The 25,747-nt window shown below is 40.8% G+C and overlaps 1 protein-coding gene across 2 annotated transcripts in view; it reads right to left on the reverse strand.

Annotated features, from left to right (window-relative positions):
- Window positions 1-4,840: 4,840 nt before the first annotated feature.
- Window positions 4,841-25,747, reverse strand: part of zgc:77486 (uncharacterized protein LOC405808 homolog) — a 45,580-nt gene continuing 24,673 nt past the window's right edge. The window contains exons 2-6 of one of the 2 annotated variants that reach the window (XM_038776706.1): window positions 22,161-22,335; window positions 17,489-17,597; window positions 15,427-15,527; window positions 13,806-13,922; window positions 4,841-12,254 (exon numbers count right to left, since the gene is read on the reverse strand). In XM_038776706.1, coding sequence (XP_038632634.1) covers window positions 12,106-12,254; window positions 13,806-13,922; window positions 15,427-15,527; window positions 17,489-17,597; window positions 22,161-22,311 — 627 coding nt within the window. In that variant the 5' untranslated portion in view covers window positions 22,312-22,335 and the 3' untranslated portion in view covers window positions 4,841-12,105. Of the gene's footprint in view, window positions 12,255-13,805; window positions 13,923-15,426; window positions 15,528-17,488; window positions 17,598-22,084; window positions 22,336-25,747 lie in introns of those variants that run through there. The other variant, XM_038776707.1, reaches the window with a different exon arrangement.

The following is a 25,747-nucleotide window of genomic DNA, read 5'->3' on the forward strand; positions in this document are numbered from 1 at the left end:
GAAAGGAGATTCAGTTTAAAATATTACACCATCTGTAGATCATGCCAGGCTTAACACACAGGTTTGACCCTACCATATCCTCACTGCACCAAAAGTGCAAAGTAGTCCAGGGAGATGACTGTTTGGTCCTCTATCAAAATTAAATTCTACTGGTCTGATGTGCTCAGAAGAGCTTGAGAAAATATTTGATAGGGCCTTAGAATTATATCCTTACTTCAATTCTGGGGCTCCCAGATAGAAAGATAAATGATGTTAATGAATAAGGTTGTATAATAGCCTAACATTTGCAGCATGGAAGAATATCCTCTGCTGCTAGATTAACAAAAATTCAATTCAGAATTGATATAAAATCATGGAATGTATCCCAATGGAATTCCCAGCCTGTATACGCTGATCCAAATCGGGTGCATTTTGGAGAGTATGTGGCCTCACTCCCTGTCCAATGTATAGGTTCTATAACGTTTGACTAGCTCCTACAAGGTTTTCTATGTAATGCTGCCATTAACATGCTGCACCATTTGGCCATGTTTTCATGCCATTAGTTCCCCACCCCCTTCCTCCTACTTGTCCCGTCAATGTTTCTTTTTGTATGAATGGAGGCACTCACTGGGCAGTTTATAAAAATGGAAAAACTCAAAAATATATTTAAAAGCATCATGTTCTTCTAATGCTGACAAACATTAAGACCTCTCGCATTCCTAATAATACCAACTCATCATAAGCAACCACACACGGGATGTAATTAAAAATGCTACATCAGCATGTGCAGCTGTCAGATTTCACACTTTTATTACAGATGCAGAACAATCTTAAAATGCTACGAGCTTCTGTCAGAGCCCAAGACTGATAAACATATTTGAATTTGCAAACTTAACATGAAACTGAAATTCCTTATTGAACAATTAGTCCTTTGTGGCCTTCATTTAAGGGGATACTGATCCGGCAATTAGCAGAGATACATGCTGCATTACGTGGCACAATGATTCTAGTCAGTGCAACTTACTAGGAATACCTCACTGGGAGATTAGCAAAACAGCTTGAAAATCCCTTATCTGAAATGCTTGGGAACGAGTGCATATCGGATTTGGGAATTTTTCAAATATACCGCACATGTGTAGCGTGCGATGGGAACTGCGCATGAGCGGTGCATGTTGGGAAATGGACAGTGCCCAGAGAGAACTGCGAATTTCCAAGGAGCTTCCTGGAATTTCCCACTGGCGACGTCACGTCAGCGCTCAAACAAAGTGCGGATTCCAGATAAGAGATGCTCAACCTGTGTAATAAAAATAAATTTACATTCCTGTTAGTTATGTAGGGCTGTCACAGCCAATTCTGGGGATATTTCTCAATGATCTTTTACAAAGAAAGAAATGTGGTCTTGTTGCCATTTGGCATGTTCTTCAGCTGAAAGCAATATTTATAAAATCATAAACCCATAAAACATGACCAAAGTTTATGCCACACAGCCATTTGGATGTTGCAAAACCTGGGGAACATTTTTTCAGAGGTTTACCCTTTTGAGACCAGCATGGGCGACATGGTGGCACAGTGGTTAGCAATGCTGCCTCACAGTACCAGGAGTCGGGTTAGATTCCGGCTTTGGGTGACTGTCATTGTGGAGTTTGCATGTTCTCCTGGTGTCTGAGTTTTGTCCATAAATAATGTCCAGATGATCAGTTAGTAAACCAAACACTTAAGAACTTGATTTTTTTTTAAACAAATCTTTGTGGTGTGAGATGGGTGTTATTCATTGATGGGGAACACACTATGGCACAAATGTATTATATTCACAGTTCTGCTATAACAGGGCATACTTCACCTTGGAAAGAACACTTGAACTGACTCACTACTACCCCCTTGGCTTTGACAGCAAAGCTATCTTTTGTTTCCCTCATCACTCTATCATCTTCCATCAATTCCACTTCCTTCTTCAAGATCCCCAAGTCAGTTACAGGCACTTTCAAACTTCCAACTATCTAGTATTCGGTGTGTTGTCCCCCTAATGCTTTTGGAGTTTTATTTATTCTTTCATGGGACATGGGCATTACAGGCTGGGCCAGAATTTTATTGCCTATCTTCAATTATCCTCAATGGGACAGTTAAGAGTCAACCACATTGCTGTGGATCTGGAGTCACAGCCAGAGCAGATAAGGATCACAGATTTCCTTCACATTACTGAGCCAGGTATCAACAATGGTTCCATTATCCTTTTAATTCCAGGTTTTTATTGAATTCAAATTTCACCGGCTGCCATGGTGGGATTTGACCCCAGGTACCCAGAGCATCACCCTGGGTCTCTGGATTATTGGACCAGTGACAATACCACAACCTCCCCAAATATGGCTCGAAACGTTCCCTCTTTTCTCTTCCTACAGATGCTGCCAGACCTGCTGAGATTTTCTAGCATTTTCTCTTCCCCAAATAGTTACCGATTTATCCATTTCCCACCTACATGATGTCCCACTGTGATATAATTGGAAAAAAAAACATCAGACTACACGTGCTGGTTTAGCTCACTGGGCTAAATCGCTGGCTTTTAAAGCAGGCCAGCAGCACGGTTCGATTCCCGTACCAGCCTCTGCGGACAGGTGCCGGAATGTGGCGACTAGGGCTTTTCACAGTAACTTCATTGAAGCCTACTCGTGACAATAAGCGATTTTCATTTTCATGTGCGCTAATGACGTCCATCTGTACCTCACATCACCCATCAAACCCTCCACTGCACCGGATCCATTCTGATGCTTGTCCAACCAGTTTTTGATGAGCAGGAATTTATCCCCAATATTTACTATGAAAGCTGGAGCCATCAACTTCACCCCCGCATCCCCCCCCCCCCCCCCCCCCCATCTATTTCCACCTTTAATGCCACCAGTATCTGCCCTACCACCTGAAAACATCATCCATACTTATTACCTCCAGACTCAACTATTCCAAACCACTCGTGGTCAGCCTCCCATTTTCCAAATTCTGCAAAGATGAGCTCTCCAAACCTCTGTTGCCCGTACCAAGATGCACTTTTGTTCACCTGTGCCCCTGCATTCATTGGCATAGTCGAAGAATCTTTGATTCTATCATCCTGGTATCCATATCCCTGTAACTTCCTGCAGCCCTACATCCTCAACAGAACAGGTGTTGCTCCAATTCAGGTCTCATGCATTCCCATTTTCCTTAGCTTCATCACTAGTGGCTGCACTTTGCAGATGTACAGCAATAAAGTCTGGAATTCTCACCCTAAACATCTCCTCCTTTAATCCTAACTGAGAAAACGTTTGCTCACCTTTTCCAATCTCTTTATATAGCACCATATCAAATTTTGTTTAATACTCCTGTGAAGTTTTACTTTTTATTGAATGTACCCAATTATTTTTGTTTTCCAATTAAGGGGCAATTTTGGTTGGCAATCCATCTACCCTTCACATCTTTGGGTTGTGGGGGTAAAACACAGTCACTGCGAGAATGTGCAAACTTCACACAGAGTGACGCAGGGCCGGGATCGAACCTGAACCTCAGCGCCATGAAGCAGCAGTGCTAACCACTGAGCTGCCCACAAGTTTTATTATGTTAAAGGCACATTACAAATACCAGTTGGTATGGAGAATTCACATTAACTCCCAGGTTTAATGCTAAACCATGCACGGATTTTGTGGGCTATTAACCAACAGGGAACCAGGTACAAAATGCTCATACACAATTTCTGTAGATCTCAGAAAGAGCATCTTTTAGCTAGACCTAGTCTTGAAAGAACTGGATGTGACATTACAGCAGGAATAATCAAGGATATTCAACAGCAAATAGGTGGCAAAGTCGTTTAGCACTGCTGCCTCTCACCGTCAGGGACCAGGGTTCAATTCCAACCTTGGGTGACTGTGTGGAGTTTGCATGGTCTCCCAGTGTCTGTGTAGGTTTCCCCCTATAGCCCAGATGTCTAGATTAGGTGGGGTTACAGAGATTGGGAGGGGGGCCGAGGTAGGGTGCTCTTTTAGAGGGTCAGTACAGACTCAATAGTCTCCTTCTGCCCTGTAGGGATTCTAATCTGTGAAGTAGATAGAATTCTGGAGCTCTGTTATGCATATTTTACATAAACGAAACATTAAAATTTTGAATTCAACCCAGTGTGCAAGGTTCTCTGATATTATGGACATTTGTTTGCTCTGGCTACTGCTGCACGTCAAGCTGCATTTACATGGGTGTCGAGCTGCATTTAACACGGGTGTCGAGCTGCATTTAACACGGGTATTCTGCCAACAGCCACAACCTATTCTGGGAATATACTGATCGGCTAAAATGATGGCCGTAGTTAAATCAAGTTTGCTTTCGGAGTCCTGAAGTTAAATTCATACGAATTTTGTAACTAAAAATCATGTGGGACCAAAACAACTATGATGTGTGCAAGTACTTGTATGGATCGATAACTGAATTAATATTTAAAATCACCAATTTGGTTTATAGTAGCACCCATCAAATAGTTCTGCCACCAAGTCACCTGGGTATTGCAATGTTTGTTGCACTGGTTTCCATTTATACTCAGTAAACAGTGTGTTACCAGGATCACAGGCTCCTATCCAATCACCATCTTTAGTTTCCGTTGCATTCACATGATTGTAAACGTTGTTCGTTTGGTATATAAATAATTAACAAACTGGAACAATTCACTCTCCTTCCCTTGGGAACTAAGGTTATTTTGGGAAGGAGTTGATAATTGCATATGGTAAATTGGATCCTTCGATCTGCATCATGCTACAGTCTATTTTAGGATTTCAAATATATTATTACCACAGTCAAGTGAGATCTAACCAATTACAACAGGTCTCAGAGATAAAAAAGGAACATTACATAGTGCTCACATCTGTACAACTGTTTATTTACACACATTTTCCAAACACAAGCTAAAACATCTGTAATTATTGAATATAATAAATTGTGTTCTGTACAAATTCAAAATCTGAGTCTTAGTGACAATGTACAATAAACGCAATCAACATACTGTAAAATATAACTAAAGTAAATGAAGTGCATGCAGCTATTAAAACCAAAAGCCTGTATTGTGCTGGGTAACAAACTGCACGTTAAAAATAGTATTTTAATAAAGAGGGTACTCGTGAAACAAGTTGTTTTAAAATCAATCATTCAACTATCCATGTTGCTTAGTTTTGTGGCAGCAAACAAAATATGGAGTACAGTAAGAAGCCTTACAACACCAGGTTAAATTCCAACAGGAAGGAGCAGTGCTCCGAAAGCTCGTGTTTGAAACAAACCTGTTGGACTTTAACCTGGTGTTGTAAGACTTCTTACTGTGCTCACCCCAGTCCAACGCCAGCATCTCCACATCAAAATATGGAGTGATATTTCCCCACAAGCAGTGGCATCACCAGCCAGCTTTAGCAGAAGCAGTACCACATTTTCACCAATAAATACACAGATCCATTTCTATCTTAATGATGGCCAAGGAAGCTTTGTTCCATTTAAATCATTTATTCATAATGCATCCTGTGCGCACTTCTGGAATACATATAACTCATCACAAAAATACACCAATCATTCCACAAATTGCCTAGATATTTTTAATTAAGGATCTAATTAGCCATAATTCAGTTTTGTACAATTATAGTATTGTCAGCACCCTTTCTGTCAATTAGAGTGAAGAGCTCAACTCCGCATACTTTCCAGCCTCAAGCCCTTTTGAATATAGAGGGATGCAAGTCAGGCAAGTTCTTAAAAGCATTAAGTCGCCACAATTATTTCAGTGACTAAATTTACCACATTTTAATCACAATAAAAAGAGAAAGAAAGAAAGGAATGGGGTAGATTTAAAAAAAAAGCAGCTAGTGAACTTCAGTGCTGCCTCCAAGCGAAGCAAAATCAAAATGCTAGCGCATGTATAATCTTGACTTCACTATCGATCATCTTGAACTGGTCAATAACTATAGAAAGCAACATATCTGAAAAAAGGTTCTGGGACTATGCCTTAAACTTCAGCCTTTGAAGATGCTTGGGAACACAGCATCTCTTCTTGCACACCAGTTTATACCACTGATCCGGTTTTCGACTGTTCGGCTGCTAGAATTAAGTTTCACTCCAAAACTATGCCAAGAGGGGCTATGGATTCACCCTTTTTAGAAAGTAAGAAATACTAAGCGGTTGAAATAAAGATCTACGCAGGTGGGAGTTTATAAAATGCTGAATCTCCAAATATACATGAAAATTATCAATTTTAACACTTGCCTCAGATTATGTACTAAGCAATATGGATAGCACTTTTATAGGCAAAATTAGCCACACCATACATTAATGCAGCATATACATGAATCAGAGATTTCAGGAAAAACGTTTCAAGAAGTCATACAACCTCAATTTTATGAGTGTTTTGGTGGCTATGCCAAACACAATTTTCAACTTATACAAATTAAATTTAACACTCAATTCACTGGAGTCCAACAGACAAGTGTGTATTAATATACCCCTCACTCAAAACATTAAGGAGAATGTGTGAGCTTTAAAAAAAGAATTCAGACAAACTCAACCATGGTACAAGTTCAACGCGCATTGAATTTCTTTTTTAAAGCATCTTAGCTACTGCATCTCGAGTAAGCACTTGCACTTATACTTGGCAAAATCGCAACTCTCTGAATTTCAAAGTCGACAATCAGGTAACCAAATATTTCCAGTTTCAACTTCTAGCTATTATTATATTGCATGAATCGGCAGAATGGGAGCTTAGTAAACTGGGGTAAGATCTCACTATGATGCCATTGATTAATAAATCAGTCAATCAAATGGCAGATTACTTTACTGGAAATTGAAACTTAATCCAAGTTCAGCAACCGGATTATCTTTACATTGGTCAAACTCCATCTTTATTTGTGCCAAGCAGCAAAGACAGTTGGCCCATTATACTTTGCAGGGGCTGGTTTAGCACACTGGGCTAAATCACTGGCTTTTAAAGCAGACCAAGGCAGGCGAGCAGCACGGTTCAATTCCCGTACCAGCCTCCCCGAACAGGCGCTGGAATGTGGCGACTAGGGGCTTTTCACAGTAACTTCATTGAAGCCTACTCGTGACAATAAGCGATTTTCATTTTCATTTCATTTAAATGTAAAATACTAATCAAAGCCGCATACTTCACTTTTTCTAAACAACTTCAAAAAGAATTTCTACAATGTAGCTTAAAATACGTTGCCCAGAACTTCTAATTACATGCATAGAGACATGTCTCATCTTCAAATTAATATTCTGACTTTAATCAGCACCAGTAAACAAGTTGAACACAAATCTATGAAAAGTTGAGCAACTTCTGCAATTTCAAAAAAGATTAAGTTAAAAATGGGATTCTTTGCACAAAATAATTGCATTTTTCATATCACTAAGAATGCATTGCAGAGGGGTGGCACAGTGGGTAGCACTGCTGCATCACAGCGCTGAGGACCTGGGTTCAATCCTGCCCCGGGGCACTGTCTGTGTGGAGTTTACGCATTTTCCCCATGTCTGCATGGGTCTCACCCCCACAACCCAAAAGATGTGCAGACTAGGTGGATTGCCACGCTAAATTGCACCCTAATTCTAGAAGTCTGTTTGTGTACGGCAAGACAGATAGCCATAAAAAGAGGTTCTTTAAATTAAATATGCATCATTACATAATGAGGTCATAAAGTCCATTATTCTGAAGGGAAGAGAATCACTGGCTCCAAACAAACTGAAAGCCCGACCATTTTCATACACTTCACAGCAGCCAGCTGAACAGTGGCCCAGATTTTACTCTGAGAAAGTGTCCTGCCTGCAGGAGGTCCATAGCCAGAAAAAGGGCGTTGGTGGTGTGTGGAGAGGGCGCCTTAAAGACGAGAGAAACAAACAAAAACTGGAGGCCGACAAGAGAATAAACATGGTAAGTCACTTAACCACAAGGGGCTTGAGGGGTTTTCCAACAGCAGAGAGAAGAACAATGTCAACACCGAAGGGGACGTTTTTGTCCAGGCGAATGTGGATTGAGAGTGTAGGTGCCGATATGACAGCTTGAAAATAAGCATTAGGTCAAAAAAGTTGAACTATATAGCTTGTGACAAGAAAGAAACAATCAGGACCATATATTGGAAAACTTCTAATTCTCTGTATTTTGGAAGTACATGCCACAGATTATTGCAATTTAAAAAACATCCAACAGATGAAGGCTACACAGCACGGAGTTTTCAGCTGGACTAACTAGATGTGCATCAATTATGTTTTTGGGAGAGTGGAGACACGAACAAAAGACAAGGTTGATTATAAAACGTTTTAGCAATTTCATGATATAGTCTAGCTTGCTGAACTTCTATACATTATCATGTTATATTTAACTAGTGATAACGCTAACTTAACAAGAATAAAGTCAGGAAGATTGGCCAATTCAAACAAGAAATTTCTTGGAGGTGGTCAACAATTGAGATAACAGAAAAAAAAATAATTAGTTCCAAACCTATTGCAGGTCTTGATTTGGGCCAACACTCCAATGCAGTGAGGGAATGTTGCAATTCATGGAAAGGTTGTCTATTGAAGAGATTCTGAGCAGCAAACATGCCCGTTAGTCTCCAGTTCAGGTGGATGTTTAAGAATCCCACACATTTACTTGAAGACGATCAGAAAGCACCTGCCATGTCCTGCCCAAAAATTCTCAGTGACTCCACCCCTCCCTCGAAAAAAATGGTTATACACCCAGCCGCTGCATGTGGGCATCTTGTGTGAAAACTTGCTGGCATGCAGGACAATCGCCTCAAAATATTTTATTATACATAAAGCACCTTGGGGTGTTTGAGAGCCACAGGTTCCTATATCCTCGGACTCTTAATTCAACTTGTTAGTTCAAGCTGTAATTGCGCTAATCAAAAGCTTCTCTGTGGTTTCATTAAAATGCTTTGTTCCTGGAAAATTCCATTTTAAGTAGAAAAAACAGGAGCAGACTGGAATTGGAAATTTTTTATCAACAGTGCCCCAATTAAATTAGTAAGTGTTGTGAATTAACTGGTACTTTCAAGGGCAACATCTTCCCAGAGGACATAAAAGAGCCAAATTACTTAATAACAGCAAGGGCAATTAAGAATATTGGGAGTGGAAATGGGAATTCGGAAAAGAACATAGGGAAAAGTAGAATACTTCAGTGGATATTAATTACTTCCATCCACAATCACAATGCACACTGAAACACCCCAAAAAAGGCGGAGCTCGAATTTATGAAGTTATACAGTACAAAGTAAACTTGTTTAATCTGCTCTTTTAAAACTTGCATAAAGACTGCTTCAAGACAGATAACCGCTCTTATCATACAAAAAAAAAAATCACTGATTTTAAAGAACAAGGTTCTTATAATAAAACATGGTAGTTGGGTTGCATTCTTTAATTTTCTGTAGAGTTGGACTGGTTTGATATTCTGCCACCATCCCAAAAATTAATATTCTTTCAGCAATATTCCATCTTCATAATTCTTTTACAAACGTTGTCAGATGTAATTTTTTTCAAAACTTGAGATACAACATATTTTTACTTAATTTTCAACACAAATATAACTGGAACTCCATTGCAAGATGCACTATTAGGTAGTCGTCAACAGTGGTGTACTATGGTTGCAAACACACCTACCCTCACTAAAACATGCGCCATTAAACTCTGGACGCAAAGCTCCGGAGTAATTTGGGGTTAGTGGAGATGAAAGAAACTGGACCACAATAAAGGGTGACAAAAACTGCGTCCAAGGTGATCCCCCCCCAAGTTTGTACATCATAAAAAAACTAGGAGGAGGACGCAAGAGGTGACACTTCACAGCAATTCCATGGAGATGGAAAAGTTGCAGTTTGGATTGGAAGAGGTGAGGTGCAATACTGATCTGATTTAATGCAAACCTACAATACTGTAAATACATTTAACATTAACAAACTTTGTAAGAAGCTGCTTTTTATTGGTTGCATTTGGCAGTTTAAAATAAAAGTCATTTTGATTGGAGTACATATTTCAATTGCATAGGAGTTACTGTTTGTTTTCAAAAATTAAGTGTTTCACCTACTTAATATTGCTGGTGTCCATTAGAATACAGCAGATTTCGATTTGCATTCTTCTCAAGCAATGAGAATTCACCACAGCAAGGCCAACAAAATGGAAAGTCATTTTATGCATTTGATTCAATAAAATTCAAGTTAGTTAAGATTTGTGAAGGAGAGAATCTGACCAACCACAAAAGCCCGGAGGGAAGATTTAAAATAAAATTGCCGTAGCATGGACTTTGTGAAGCTTAAAGCGGAAGTATATTCTACTCAATTGCCTCATAATCCTAATTGGAGGAAGAATTATCTGCACACTTATCAATGTGTCCGTCTTCTTTTGCTGTGAGTTTCTGCCACCCAAATAAAATCTGGGTTCCTTCCCCTTTATGATGCACTGCTATCTATCATGATACACTGCACTATAGTAATGATTATGGCCATTTCATGAGAATGTACTTCCCCAATAAGCACACGTTGAATTTGACAAGCCATGTTCTCAAGGGTTTCTACAAGTCCAAACCTCGAAGCATCACGTTGGTGGTTGGGTCAGCATTCAATTCATTCCTCCATAATGTGTGGGGACCGAGAAGAGCGGGCAACAGCAGATAATGCTAACAGTCTCAGTTTGGTGCAATGCACAATGAAAGGCTACAGTTGGAGCATGTGCACAACATCTAATCAGAACTTCAGAAATCCAGAGCTAAACTAACATAACTAAAAACACACAATCCAAGCAAACTACAATATATTATCATTTTTATATCATACTTTCATTAAAGGAGAAAAATAATGAAGGGAAAGAAAAGCACACAACTAGCACCCAAAGCACTCAATCAATATATGTCTTCCACCCACATCCCTTACCAATTTACAATTTTAAACTGTACATTGTTACAAAGTGAATAACTATTAAAGCTGAAATAGCCATTATAAAGGAGAAAAGAAAACTGATAAAAGACTGCAACACTGCAATTTGTTTGCATGTAGCACAGCTTGAAGTGTGCAGTGAACCGGACCACACCCGAACCAGTGTCACATCTCATTAGAGACACAATCACTTTCTTGCTCTGATTTTGGCTCAATTTAAATTAAACCTGGCTCTGTTATTCATTCAAAATTCAATGAAGGCCATTTCAATAATACTGCACAAAAGTCATATGTCAGGCCTGGATTTTTTGTCTTTTAAAGCCATGGCGTGGAGATTTCCACAAATATGTTCACGTTAAAAAGGTAGGTTGTGTTGTGTTGATATAATCCATCACAGTAAATCCAGGACACAGAAAACTAACCAAAAAGAGATACTGTCCCTCTGACCTGTCTGGGTAATGACCCCTTTGGCTAACCTCCTGCTTGCCCTAAAGACCCATAAAAAAATACCTTTTTAGAAATTGTGTTATGAATAGCATATCTATACTTGCCTGTGTGAATGCACCTTTGTTTGAACTCAAAGCAGCCATGATACACAGGATAGTGTACTACAGTTGCCATTTTTAGCTTTGCAAATTAACATTCAGAGTTAAGGAGTCAGTTTAATAGATCAATTTCAACATCTTCTCTTCTCTTGTGTACCATGGTAGCTTCTAAGTCCATCATTCAGTCTCAAGAGTATTGCACAACTCCAAATGCCTGCAATACATCAGTAATTACCTGAGGGGAAAAGAGGCACATATCACCCAGATCAAACATACACAACAAGTTCACAGCTCATTAAAAAAGGAGCATGCCAACGAGGTCATTACTCAGCTTTCAGTAAAGGGGCTTAGGTACCTACAGGCACATAATGGGTACACTGGCCTGGTTCCCTGCAGACTTGATCTCAGTAGATTATTAAGACAGAAGGCACAGTCAAAAGGCCACTGCTGAAAAAGGACTGCTCGTGGTACAGTGCACCTTGTTCCTTAGCTGGTTAAGTGTCTATACTTTGATAATATAGTTTCTTCATTGTACCACAAGGCAAATTTCCATCAGCAGCAAGCCATTGACTAAACCATCTGCCAATCTCATGCCTATTTGTTTGCACAAAAACAGGTTTTGTCTTAAGCCGAGCTCTTCAAGATACCATGTTGGATTTTCCCACATGAAAGTCTTGCTACAATATAGCGGTTCATAATTTCTGAATTTTCTCAGCCACCACAATGGGATTCTCTTTCCTGATCTTCTCTGCTGCTTCAGCCTTGTAATCGTACGGACAGTTATGCTGATCAGAGTAGCGATGGAGTCCACAAAAAAGGTTTCCACAACGACAATCAAATCCTGTAGAGACAAAAGTAGAAGAAAAACATTAAGAAAAAGCAGCTTCGTCTTCAATTCAACACTGGAAAAAGTATGATTAGGAATATACTGGTGCTGGGATTCAACAATGGACTGATGGTCAAATTGAAGTTGGAAAGCAACTTACTGGATATCTAAACTGACAATTAGAGCGGCTGAGGTTACTGGTCAGGGAATGGTGGGGACAAATGGAAGGAGTGGAAGAAAAGCAAAAAGGGAAAGCGCAAAATCTCCTCAAAATTATAAATGTCTCGTGCAGACGCAGATCACTGGCACAAATAAAATGTTCTAACTTCAAAGCAGTGCAATCAATGCTTCGATGATTATCTTGTGATATTTTAGATGTCCCTAGACACTACGTTAGCCAATACATGAGAAAACTGTTATAACCATGATAAGTACACATTCAAGTCAAATATGAGCTCTCATTAATACAGGTCAAAGTCAACCATTTATCTATACAATTTTTAAAATATCCATATTTCCAGAGGATAGCACATTGTTCTTTGAAATTGCTTCAAAACAGTAAGTAGCTGGACAAAAGATTTTGGCAAAAAGGTAATCTTCCAAAGTGGCATTTGGCTTCATTTTAAAGTGGACCTGAACAGTCACTAACCCAAGTGTTATTTGCAGATTGTTTTCAATTTGCTTTAGAAGCTCAGTTTCAACAGAACGTATCTTGAGCTTGCAGGATCCATGAAAAAATCCACAGACAGGCACCAATTTCATGAATTTCAGCACATTCTTCATTATACTCAGATCAATAGTGATCATTGTGCTTCGTTAGTTGCCCATTCGAGTCAGACATGCTGGTGAAAACACCTCTGGCTGAAAAGGCTCAAAAAGGTACCTTAAAGTATTTGTATTCTGAATTAGTGTTTGTAATGGCCTCTGATGTGAATGTTACTGCGATGCAAAATGAGATATATAGAAATAGATATATGCAATTGCTTATTTTAGAATTGAACAATTAAACAACATTTCTGTGGTAGGAGAATGAGTAAAAGCCATTTACTCAGGGGAAAAAAAAAAGGTGTAAATGCTTCTCCTCTACTTGTGGGTTGGAATTTTCACTATAATGGAGGGATGATGAGTGGAAACCCCAGATTGTGCAGTACATTTGTTTGACTAGCTAGGTTGGTCCTGGGGCACCTCAGGCGCTCCTTGAAATTGTTAAAAGTGAGCGTAAAGATGTGTTTAAAAAGTACATAAACTCATTGGAATTGTCAGAATACCCATCACGGAATTCGGGCAGAAAGGGTTGGTGTGAAATTGTCACCACCAAACGGAGCTATCAAGCTCAAGAGGTGACATGCACGCATTCCAGAGAGCAGTCTCAACCCCAAATGCCAACTTCTAGGCTACATTTTCCTGGGTTGCACTCGCGGAGATGGGAAATGTCTCGACTAAAGTCCCAGCGCAGTAGCACAAATACAGGCCATTGTTCATCCTTATAACACCACCTCAAATTCAATCTACACTACCTTGTTACACCAAGATTCCATGGAATCTGCAAGGTTATAGTATCCTTACCAGTCAATCCAACCTTCTTTCTGCAGTTGAAGCATCTATTCTTTTTGGGTTTTGACTTTTCTGGAACCTTCTCCTCTCCTTCTGTGGAACCTTCTGCAGTTTCCACATTCACAGTTACTGGAAATATATCAAGAGCACAAGTTTGTTCTGATGACAAATGTTTGCAGCAGAATTACATAGAGATTCACAGGAAGAAGGTGGACAGATTTGACGACTAGAATTTTTATTTGAACCTGGCATAAAAATTTAACAAAAGTATACACCATGGGATTAAAAATTTTGAAATACTGGTTTGCCTGGATGCAGCAAGTTCAGATTACCTCCATAACCCTTCAGTGACCTTGTAAACAAAGGTCAAATGGTATAAAACACAAGCTCTCGGAATCGGATATACAAATAAAAGTTTCTTTCGCTGCTGAAAGATTAAATATAAGCTTACTAAAAGATCAGGTCTGAAAAGGGTTAAATTAGGAGGTCAAGTTGCATCGGCCAGACCTCAATTCCCTCGGATATAGAAGGTTACGATATGGTGACACTGAGGTGTTTAACATCATCAACTGAGTCTATTGCCTCTGATGGGGGATGCGTCCAAAACACTGGTGTGTGTGGGGGGGGGGGGGGGGGGGGGGGGGGGGGGAGAAGCGAGAGAAAAAGCAAGAGAGAGAGCGAGAGCGGGAGCGGGGGGAGAGGGAGAGGGAGAGAGGGAGAGGGGGAGAGGGAGCGAGAGAGAGAGAGAGCGCGAGAGAGAGAGAGAGCGCCTGAGAGAGAGAGAGAGCGCGCGGAGAGAGAGAGAGAGCGCGAGAGAGAGAGAGAGAGCGCGAGAGAGAGCGCGAGAGAGAGAGAGCGCGAGAGAGAGAGAGAGAGCGCAAGAGAGAGAGAGAGCGCAAGAGAGAGAGAGAGCGCGAGAGAGAGAGAGAGCGCGAGAGAGAGAGAGAGCGCGAGAGAGAGAGAGAGCGCGAGAGAGAGAGAGAGCGCGAGAGAGAGAGAGCGCGAGAGCGAGAGCTAACCTTAGAGCTGCGTCATTTTGCAATCCACACAAAGGGTAGCTAAAATCTGGAACATTCTCCTCTTAAAACCCAACTGAAAATTTCAAAACTGAAACAGGCAAGGTTTCTGATAGCCAAGACTAGCAAGTGTTATGGAATCAAGATGAGTAGATAAGAGTTAAAATATACATTAGCCAAGATAAAACAGAAATGCCTACTCCAGATCCTATGTACTGATTTCAGTACACAATAACACTAGACCAGTATTAAATTATGCTAGTTTGAACACCAACCAGGTTAAAACTTAATATTTCTTCAATAAACTTTCTTCACAATTACCAATTGACTTGAAAAAAAAAACATTCACCGATACTTATTTTCCTTTCTCAGTGAGTCTTTGTACTCAAAACACTGAACAATTTTACTTTGATGTGGAGATGCCGGCGTTGGACTGGGGTGAGCACAGTAAGAAGTCTTACAACACCAGGTTAAAGTCCAACAGGTTTGTTTCAAACAGTGGCTTTCGGAGCACTTCCCGAGGAAGGAGCTGCGCTCCGAAAGCTAGTGTTTGAAACAAACCTGTTGGACTATAACCCGGTGTTGTTAGAATTTTACTTCAGAAGACAAAGACCAACCTGATGCTGTGACAACTTCAACTTTTAGGACTCCCTCGGTGTCCGTGCTCGGTTCATCTTGAGAGATGCTCATTGCAGTCATCTGTTGCGTTACTGGAGTGCTAGAAACAGAATTTGAATTGTTAGCAAGTGCAGATTAATTATATGCCAAAATATCACAAGTAGTGGTTTGCTAGGTAGTTTCAAAGGGCTGTCACGAGTCATAGAATAATAGAATTTACAGTGCAGGAGGCCATTCGGCCCGTCGAGTCTGCACTGGCTCCTGGAAAGAGCACCCTACCCAAGGCCACACCTCCACCCTATCCCCTTAACCCAGTAACCCCACCCAACATTAAGGGCAATTTTGGACACTAAGGGCAATTTATCATGGCCAATCCACCTAACCTGCCCATCTTTGGACTGTGGGAGGAAACCGGAGCACCCGGAGGAAACCCACGCAGACATGGGGAGAACGTGCAAACTCCACACAGACAGTGACCCAAGCCGGGAATCGAACCTGGGACCCAGGAGCTGTAAGCAATTGTGCTATCCACAATGCTACCGTGCTGAGGATCTGGAGTAACATGCAGGCCAGACCAGGTCAGAATGGCCGATTTCCTGTCCCAAAGGAAATTAACAAACCAGATAGGATTTTAAGAAAATCAATGATGATAATAATAATGAGAACAATACTAATAATCGCTTATTATCACAAGTAGGCTTCAATGAAGTTACTGTGAAAAGACCCTCATCACCACATTCTGGCGCCTGATCGGGGAGTCCCGTACGGGAATTGAACCCGTGCTGCTAGCATTGTTCTGCATTACAAGCCAGCTGTTTAGCCCACTGGTCCCTATTGGTGTGGATAAGCTTTCAATTCCAGATTTTATTAATGAAATGAAAATTGCTTATTGTCACGAGTAGGCTTCAATGAAGTTACTGTGAAAAGCCCCTAGTCGCCACATTCCGGCACCTGTCCGGGGAGGCTGGTATGGGAATCGAACCGTGCTGCTGGCCTGCTTTAAAAGCCAGTGATTTAGCCCAGTGAGCTAAACCAGCCCCTTTTGCATTCCAGATGCAAAGGAAAGCTCCAAACTCAATCCACTCCTACGTCAACTCCATCAGTCTGAATTTGAACCAGCATGTAACTGAGCCACACAAACCAGAAGAGTGCTGTGTGGAGATAGTTGGCAGCAAAGTTCTAAAATAAGCTCCCATGTTTCATACTTGGGGACAAGAAATCCAGGCTACACACTATGTGCGAGACACTGCAGAGAGGCTGAGATTTATAATCCAGCAAGTCACAGGAAGGATGTAATTATTGTGGAGAGAGTGCAGAGATGATTTACTAGAATGTTACCAGGGCTGGAGAATTGTAGCTGTGTGGAGAGGTTGGGGTTGTTTGGTTTGGAGCAGAGAAGGCCGAGGGGTGACATGATTGAGGTGTACAAGATTGTGAGGGGTGGAGATAGAGTAGACAGGAGGAACCGGTTTCCCAGGCCAGAGTTCAAAAACTACACATCATGGATTCAAGCTAGTTATAGTCTGCTGTGCAATACAAAAGTGGCAGAAGGATTAGAGGGGACACGAGGAAAAACCTATTTACGCAGAGGGCGGTGCGTGTCTAGAATTCACTGCCTGAGTTGGTGCTGGAGGCAGAGCCCCAAAACTTTTAAAAAGTACCTGGATCTGCCCCTTAAGTGCTTTAAATTGTAGGGCTATGGGCAGTGTGCAGGAAAATGGGATTAGAAAGGGCATCTGGTTTGCGTGGGTTCCACCCCCACAACCCAAAGATGTACAGGGTAGGTGGACTGGCCACACTAAATTGTCCCTTAATTGGAAAAAATGAATTGGGTACTCTAAATTTGTTTTTAAAAAAGGGCACCTGGGGCGTCTTTGGGCCAACATGGACAAGACGGGATGAATGGCCCCTTCTGTGCTGTATCATTTCCATGGTTCAGTACTTTCAAATCGGGGATAGAGAGAAAACTGAAGGAGTGATTTTAAAAAAGCGACTCTTAAAATTGTTGCATTAATGTATCACAATCCTACTAGGTCAACTCAATTTCACAAATAGGCATACCTAGTTTTGACAGATGCGGCATCTGCAGACATTTCAGGGTTTCCTTCTGTGCACTGAACAGGGATGGACTCTGTGCTTGAACTGCTGTTACTACTGACCAAACTAGCTGCTGTTGGGCAAATAAAGTATTAATACCAACTCGTTGAACTTAACCACAACACAGAATATACATCAACTTTTAAAATAAACCCAGTCACTGCAGTGGATACAGGCTTTTTTTCCAATTTATCTTCTTCAATGCAACTTTAACAGAACGTGAACCAAAATGTACAAGAAACATGTCAAAATGGGCTAAAAGCATCACATATACATCTTACCCGTGCTCAGGCAGGGAGTATAAGCAACTCTACAAACTGAAGGAAAACAAATAAGTACTGAATTTCTACACTGCAACCAGTCAATTTGACCCCGCATAGACCCACCCCATCCCTCCCAAATAGTCAATTTGACAAGGGTAAAAATGACTACATATTTTTACATATCTGTTAATTGTTCATGTTAAATATTTAAAAGCTAGTGCAGCACAGTGGCGCAGTGATTAGCACTGCTGCCTCACGGCGCCGAGGTCCCAGGTTCGATCCCGGCTCTGGGTCACTGTCCGTGTGGAGTTTGCACATTCTCCCTGTGTCTGCGTGGGTCTCACCCCCACAACCCAAAGATGTGCAGGGTAGGTGGATTGGCCAGGCTAAATTGCCCTTTAATTGGAAGAAATTAATTGGCTACTCTAAATGTAAAAAAAAATGTAAAAGCTATATCCATTGATATACTTTCAATTAAATTCAGTGAAGGCGATGCAGACTCTAAGGGCCAAGTGGCCTACTTTTGCTCCCATATCTTATGGTCTAAATGAACTGAGTTGCTTAGCTGAACAGACAAGTGAGATCCCAGGTCTGACACATGATGCATGTTGAGTTAGCTGAAATAGCAGGAGTCCCATAATCATTAACCCTGGATTACAGGAGGAAAAATGAGCCAAGATTCCTGATCAATTAACACCAATCTCTGCTAAAAAGGCACACATCAATATTGGGGTGAAGACAGGGTTAGGCATGGTTGTGATACACCTACATCTTTCTTCCCCATTTATTTATTCAAATAGCCTGTTAAATGCACATAGTCTAATCTTACTCAGTCACTGCTTTCAGGAAGAAATTAGAAAATTAGCAGCTAGAAAAATTAATTGACAGAAACTAGTGTCTGGCTAAGTAGATTTCATCAATTAGTTCAGACCTTGAGAAAAAATGTAATACTGAAATCCACTATGACCAGGAAAGGGGAAAAAAACCAAAATGTAATTAACGGTGAGGGAAAGATATCAAGCTCTACAATAAGACTATTTGCTTTTCAGTCTGTAGATTAGGCAGATATCCAGGGTGCAGTTTATGGGCCTAATTTGACCCATAAATTATTTCATTTGCAGCCTGCGAAGCTGGTCTCAGTTCCTTTCTATTGTGTCTGCAAATGCACTGCAACTTCAGTTCTTTAACCTCAGCCTAGAGGACAGGGAAGGCTGCTCAGTTCTTGACTGAGGATAAGTTTTAAGAGGCAAAGCTTCCAGGTTTACAAGCTTTGGAGGTGTGGCAGGGATTGAAGCAGATCTCTGTGTAATCAGGTACAGTACAGACAAGAATTTAAACTTTCAAGAGAACCAGTGACATCCCATTTCAATTTCACACAGGAACAAAAAAAATCTTGTTGCAGTAATTCAATGCAAGGAACACATTATTTCATGAACCTTTACATCATAACTATTCAGCTCCAATAAATAGTATGCTTATATAACAAGCTTTGTTGACATGTTTTTTTTTGGGTTATGCTGGAAGATAAAAGCCTTTCAAAATAACATTCTCTATTTCTTAAAGAACTATTTTCAGGGATCAACATATAAATAATAAATATTTATGAATTTACTCCACTTCTCAGAAAAGCCCCAACCTTCAAAAATATTTCTGGATTTTGAACACAACTTTCTCTCTCCTCTGTCCCAAAACATGTTTCATGTGCTACAAAGCTCGGAAATTGTAAACTTGTCCACTCAGTGGAAAGGTATATTTCCCATTTTCAGTTTCATTCACTTTTCTATTAAATGCAAGACCGCTAATTGAATACTATTATGCACCACACTGGAAACGCTTTGGAAGGTTGACTCCAGCTCCGAGCCTTCCTGGTAGAGGAAGTTAAAGAGCTACAGCTGGATTCAACCACAGCTTCACAGTTATATGCTAAGTGTAGCCCAGTAACTTCATCCAGAACCGGGCAAGTAGGAGCCAAATAGAGCAGCTTCCAGCCACAACATCAAAAGTACAGTGCTGACATTTAAACCGTAGTTCTGGCACTTTAACAAAATAAAAACATAATTGAAAAGGGTGGAAAAAGTCTTGAGTGGATTTTTGTGATTGTATCTGTGCTTCACACAAAAACCATGGTAAATATTTCCCATATTATAAACAAGTATACAAAACAAAATATTTAAGGCCAAATTGGAGTATAGTCACTTTTCATGCTACAAAACAGGGCTCGTTATAGCTATTGTTTTAAACGGAATGTATTTATGCAAATCGCAACATTTTAATCTCTGGTTCAGATTGTGAAAATCAGTTTCAAACAAAACTGGTTCACTAGTTCATTTCTACAATGTCCCTTCAAAGAAGTCAGCAGAGTTAGATTTCGTCATGAAAGTGCAACGAGTCCATAGTTCACTGTGACAGGGCAACAAACTGCACTCACTGTTAGACTCACTTATTTCAGATTAGCTTTTCATAAGCAAGATGCTGAGAGCTAGATGACAATGTTGGCGATGTAAACAGGGTAAGTAATTGTCTACCTCCTTTATCAATCAGACCGAAAGATTGTGAAATTAACAGGACAATGACAGAACTGTTAAAATGGGTGAATTCAATGTGAAATCAGATAGAGAGATAAATAAAAAGTAAAATAAAGATTGGATTGAGAGGACAGACAAAGGAAAAAGAAACAAAAATGTAATTTCAAACTTCAGATTTTTCAAATCTCCAGTGGCTAGGATAATGGACAAAAACACCAATATTTAATTTTAATTTTGTAAGACTGCGAGGGAAGGATACCTCACTCTAGGACTGATTCACACAGAAATAGGATAGGGTATATTAGAACAAACATTATTACTAACAGTATTAAAATATCTTCATCAGACCTGAAAATAACTTACAATCACTCCTTAAATAATGCTACTTAATACAGTGAATACAATACCCTTAACTGCTATCTTTATTCCCACTTAAAGAATAAAAATTCATCTCCACTCTCAATCCACTATTAAGCCAATGGCACTCAGGAATACTTGCTTTACAAAGATGTTCTTTGAGAAAGAAAGATCTTTTGACACTGCTTTAAAGACAAGATCTGACTCATGTCAGAACCATGCATAACCTCTAGTTGTAGGTCTTGAAAAGCTGTTTTAACTCCACTTGTTCTCAGACAAGTCTGCGCTGCTTTAAAGACTGAATCTCTTTTAACTGAACTGCAACGAGGGCAAACTGCTTCACTACTGGACACAGCTTCATTCAGCTCACAATTGAACTGCCTCCTGCAAAATGCCTGAGCTCCACACAGCAACACATCATCTTTCCAAGTTGAAATTTAATTAACTCCACAGGGAATCCCCTTAATCCAAACAACATTCCATTAGCAAAAGCATTTTTAAAAAACAATGCTTTAATTGTACCCTTGGGCTCCCAAAATATACTTGCCTATCAAACTAGAATGTCTTTTAAAACATGATTGCAGCAGTCACAGACACATACTAACCCAGATTTTCAACCTTTACTGCACCAAATATTTCTAATCATAGATATCATAGAATTTACAGTGCAGAAGGAGGCCATTCGGCCCATCGAGTCTGCACCGGCTCTTGGAAAGAGCACCCTACCCAAGGTCAACACCTCCCCCTATCCCAATAACCCAGTAACTCCACCCAACACTAAGGGCAATTTTGGACACTAAGGGCAATTTATCATGGCCAATCCACCTAACCTGCACATCTTTGGACTGTGGGAAGAAACCGGAGCACCCGGAGGAAACCCACGCACACACGGGGAGGTTGTGCAGACTCCGCACAGACAGTGACCCAAGCCGGAATCGAACCTGGGACCCTGAAGCTGTGAAGCCATTGTGCTATCCACAATGCTACCATGCTGCCCTACATCTAATACAATACATCTACAATTCCTACATTCATCACACCAGCAGCAATTAAAACCTAAAGGAAGGCGGCTCTGCACATCTAAAAATTACTTTAAATTGCCAGCAATTAACACTCCTTACTCTGTTAAAAGGGTTCTTTGACTGACATGGGCAAGGTTTAACTTTATGTGGCGGATTTACTTTGTATCCATTGCGCAAATACAACAACTTTACACTGTGCTATTTCCACAGAGCTAATGGCACAGTGCCACATCTCGGAAAACAATTTTTGAGTTCTCACATTTAGCCTCCACTGCCCTTGTCAGAGTGTCTGTAGCCTTTGCAAGTGCTACAGCCTCACCAATATTTTGGCAGAAAATGATGCGACAATAATCTCTTTCCTTGGTTTACCACAAATGTGTAAAGGATAATTACCCGAAAAGCAGAATGTTTCCCCATCCCATTTGGAGAAGTTTCTCATGGTGTTCCATGCTGAAGCTTCCTGACTCACCTGGTGGGCTTATCCTGCCACTATTCTGCTGTCTCTGTAGATACTCTTTGTAGCAAACTGAACACATTCCATTGGTTCGTGGGTTGCCATAGAAGCCACAGCCCGTGGTACACAGCATGGGCACCTGAGTCTGATTTGTCTCCTGGGCCATCCTGTTTTACACCCACTGTACAATCTGCAATTAGACAAAACACAGATCAAACAGACTGCAACAACAGCAGAATTGAACCGCTTCATTATTACCACCTAATTTCAGACTCATTCGCAACTCAGTTGGGATAGGAGAAATCTAGAGAAATATTCTACTGAAGAAAGTTTGTGAAATCTTTTTCCACGAGTGGTTTCAATAATGTAGAAAAGAGAAATGGAAAATCTCAACTTTTCTCCTCTCAAACAGCTAAGTGCCAGTTGTGTAATTAGGAGAGTAGATTTAGGCTACTTGGCTCACAGTACAATGTTGAAATTTGTGAGGATGGGTTTAAGCGATCATGTCGTTTCTTTACCATTCAGGTGAACTTAAGGACACAACTCCAGGTTTCTCCTAATTAATATGTCCTCACTTCTTAAATATTTTCCAGTAACATAATACACAGGGAGGATTAATGAATAATTCCTTTTAAAAAGTTCCAGTTAAATATATTGCTAATCAAACCTGCTGAACAAAGCACCTTCAACAACAGATCAAGTCTCAATTTCTGAAAATCACTGCCTCAGTTCCATAATTCTTACAAGTTCCATTCAAAATCAAATTCAAATGTTTCACGTCCAAAGCTATAATTAGTACCCGAGGAAATCCACAATACAGTACAGGACTGAGCAATAGAGATGAAGAAATTTCCAGGTTTAAACGGCAGCCTGTACCGAATTAGCTGAGGTGACGAGTGTACAGTTTCGGCTCACATTTGCTGTGTGGTGGTTCCTTCGTAGAATATAAAAAGATGGTTCCCAGCCGAATAGTACCAATACAAATTAACACTGCTTGGCAAAGAGGTGCTGGCAGTCAGGAAATATTATCCAAAAATGAATTATCGTCTTTAATGGGGTGAACCCAGGAGAAAGTGCAAGAGGGATAAAGGACATGATAAAGTCTCTGAAAGGCCACGTGGGTAATAATGCTGTGCAAAAAAAAAAAAATTCATAAAAAGGCTTTAGAACTGAGCCATCTATCTGTACAGCAGCAAAGCAGAGCAATACGTGATCCACTCTCAATCACAATGCACAAAATATCTTCAGGTAATCACTGCCGACTGACTGACTACATGGTCCAGTCACACAGCACTCACTGCTAAACTCACCAATTCCAGTAAAACATCGGCCTTAATCGCTTTGTTGTGTGGGTGCGATCTAGACAGGGGTTTCGAGGATCACCTATTTTCCCCCAAGTATGCAGCCTGCATGTGTAGTTTTGCAAAACCTTACAAAAGGTGGGAGCTTCTCCTCCCTCTCTTTCTTAATTCATGTGATCCAATCTCATTGTTACAGTAGGCTTTTATGTTAAGCTTTTTACATTTGCCCCCAAGCCTTTACCCATCATATTTACTTCATCCCCCCACAAAGCGTCAGACTTCACAGGGCGAGTCTCTGAAGTGCTTAATTTGATCTCGTCTGATCTCCTTCGGAGATTGACTTCCTTGTCAGTGTGTGATGGGATATGATCTTCTCCTGGGTGGCTCTAGAGCCTGTAGTAAGTCTTTGTTCTTCTTTGTCAAGATCTGAGTATTAACCCCAGGTTTCTGTTTGTTTTCTCCCAAGGTGCTGTGGGCTCTCCTTATGCTACCTGGTATGTATCAACCCTATGCAATCTGGGCTGTGTCGATATTTTCCCAATTCTTTCAGTTTGTCTCAGACCTAGACTCCCCCTGGACTTCAGCACCAGTAAGTCACATACTCTATCCCTCTAGTTCCGAGCCTGGTTTCCTCGTGCTGCTTTACATTCATCCTCATGCGTGGCGATACTGGGTTCAGGTTTTTATGTGCGAGCATTCTCAATCTACTATCCATCAGTAACTAACTGCTGGTGAGAAACCATTTTGTAGTGATGAGGTTTGCTAACTCAGTGGAGCTACATTAAGGTCTTCACTTTTCTTCAATAAATCTTTAATGGACCACAGGCTTCTCTCAGCTTCTCCACTCACTTGAGGAATGAGAGGTGAACTTGTTGAACTGGTTACATGAATGAAGGCCTATTAATTTGTGGAATTGTGTACATGTTCATTGGCAAATTGTGGTCCATTGTTGGCACAACAATGTCCGGGATCACAGAAACTACAGAAGAGGCACTTCGGCCCATTGAGTCTGCACAGACAGGTGAAAAACACCTGCCTTGCCTAATCCCATTTGCCAGCACTAGGCCTTGAATATTATGACGCGCCAAGAGCTCATTCAGGTACTTTTTACCCTCATCTACCATCGTCTCAGACAGTGCATTCCAGACCGTCACCACCCTCTGGGTAAAAATGTTTTTCCCCACATCCCTCCTCAACCTCCTGCCCCTCACTTTGAGCTTATGTGCCCTCGCGACTGACCCTTCAACTAAGGGCAACAGCTGCTCTCTATCCTCCCAGTTCATGCCCCTCATAATCTTGCACACCTTGATCAGGTTGCCCCTCAAGTCTTCTCTGCTCCAGCAAAAACTCAAGCCTATCCAACCTCTCTTCTTAACCAAATCCTTTTATCCCAGGCAACATTCTGGTGAATTTCCTCTGCACCCTCTCCAGTGCAATCACATTCTTCCTGTAATGTGGCGACCAGAATTGCACACAGTACTGCAGCTGTGGTCTCACCAAAGTTTTATACAACTCTTAACATGACCTCCCTGCTTTTGCAATCTATGCCTCGATTGATAAAGGCGAGCGACCCATATGTCTTTTCTATCACCCTAATAACCTCCCACCTTCAGAATCTATGGACAAACACGCTAAGGTCCCTTTGTTCCTTGTAACTTCAGTGTCAGGATGTTCATTGAATTTCTCCTACCAAAGTGTATCATCTCACTTTTCAGGGTTAAGTTCCATCTGCCACTTATCTTCCCATTTGAGCTTCCCACCTATATCTTCCTGTAACCCAAGACACTCAACCTCACTGTTAACCACCAAACTAATCTTTGTCTCATCCCCAAACTTACTGATCCTACTCTCCACATAGTTATCTATGTAATTTATATAAATCACAAACAATAGAGGACCCAGCACAGATCCCTGTGGTACACCACTGGACACTGGCTTCCAGTCAGTAAAACAGCAATCTGTCATCACCCTATGTCTCCTACAATTAAGCCGATATTGAATCTTTAAATTACCCTGTATCCCATGTGCATTTGCCTTCTTTATAAGTCTCCCATGTAGGATCTTGTCAAAGGCTTTGCTGAAATCCATATAAATGACATCAACTGCACTACTCTCATCTACACACCTGGTCACCGCCTCAAAAAATTCAATCAAATTTGTTAGGCATGACCTCCCTCTGACAAAGCCATGCTGACGATTCCTGATCAGACCTTGCCTCTCCAAGTGGAGATAGATTCTCTCCTTCAGAATTTTCTCCAATAGTTTCCCTCCCACTGATGTGAGTTTCACTGGTCTGTGATT

Source organism: Scyliorhinus canicula, chromosome 18, assembly GCF_902713615.1.
Source record: "Scyliorhinus canicula chromosome 18, sScyCan1.1, whole genome shotgun sequence".
Lineage (NCBI taxonomy): Eukaryota > Metazoa > Chordata > Chondrichthyes > Carcharhiniformes > Scyliorhinidae > Scyliorhinus > Scyliorhinus canicula.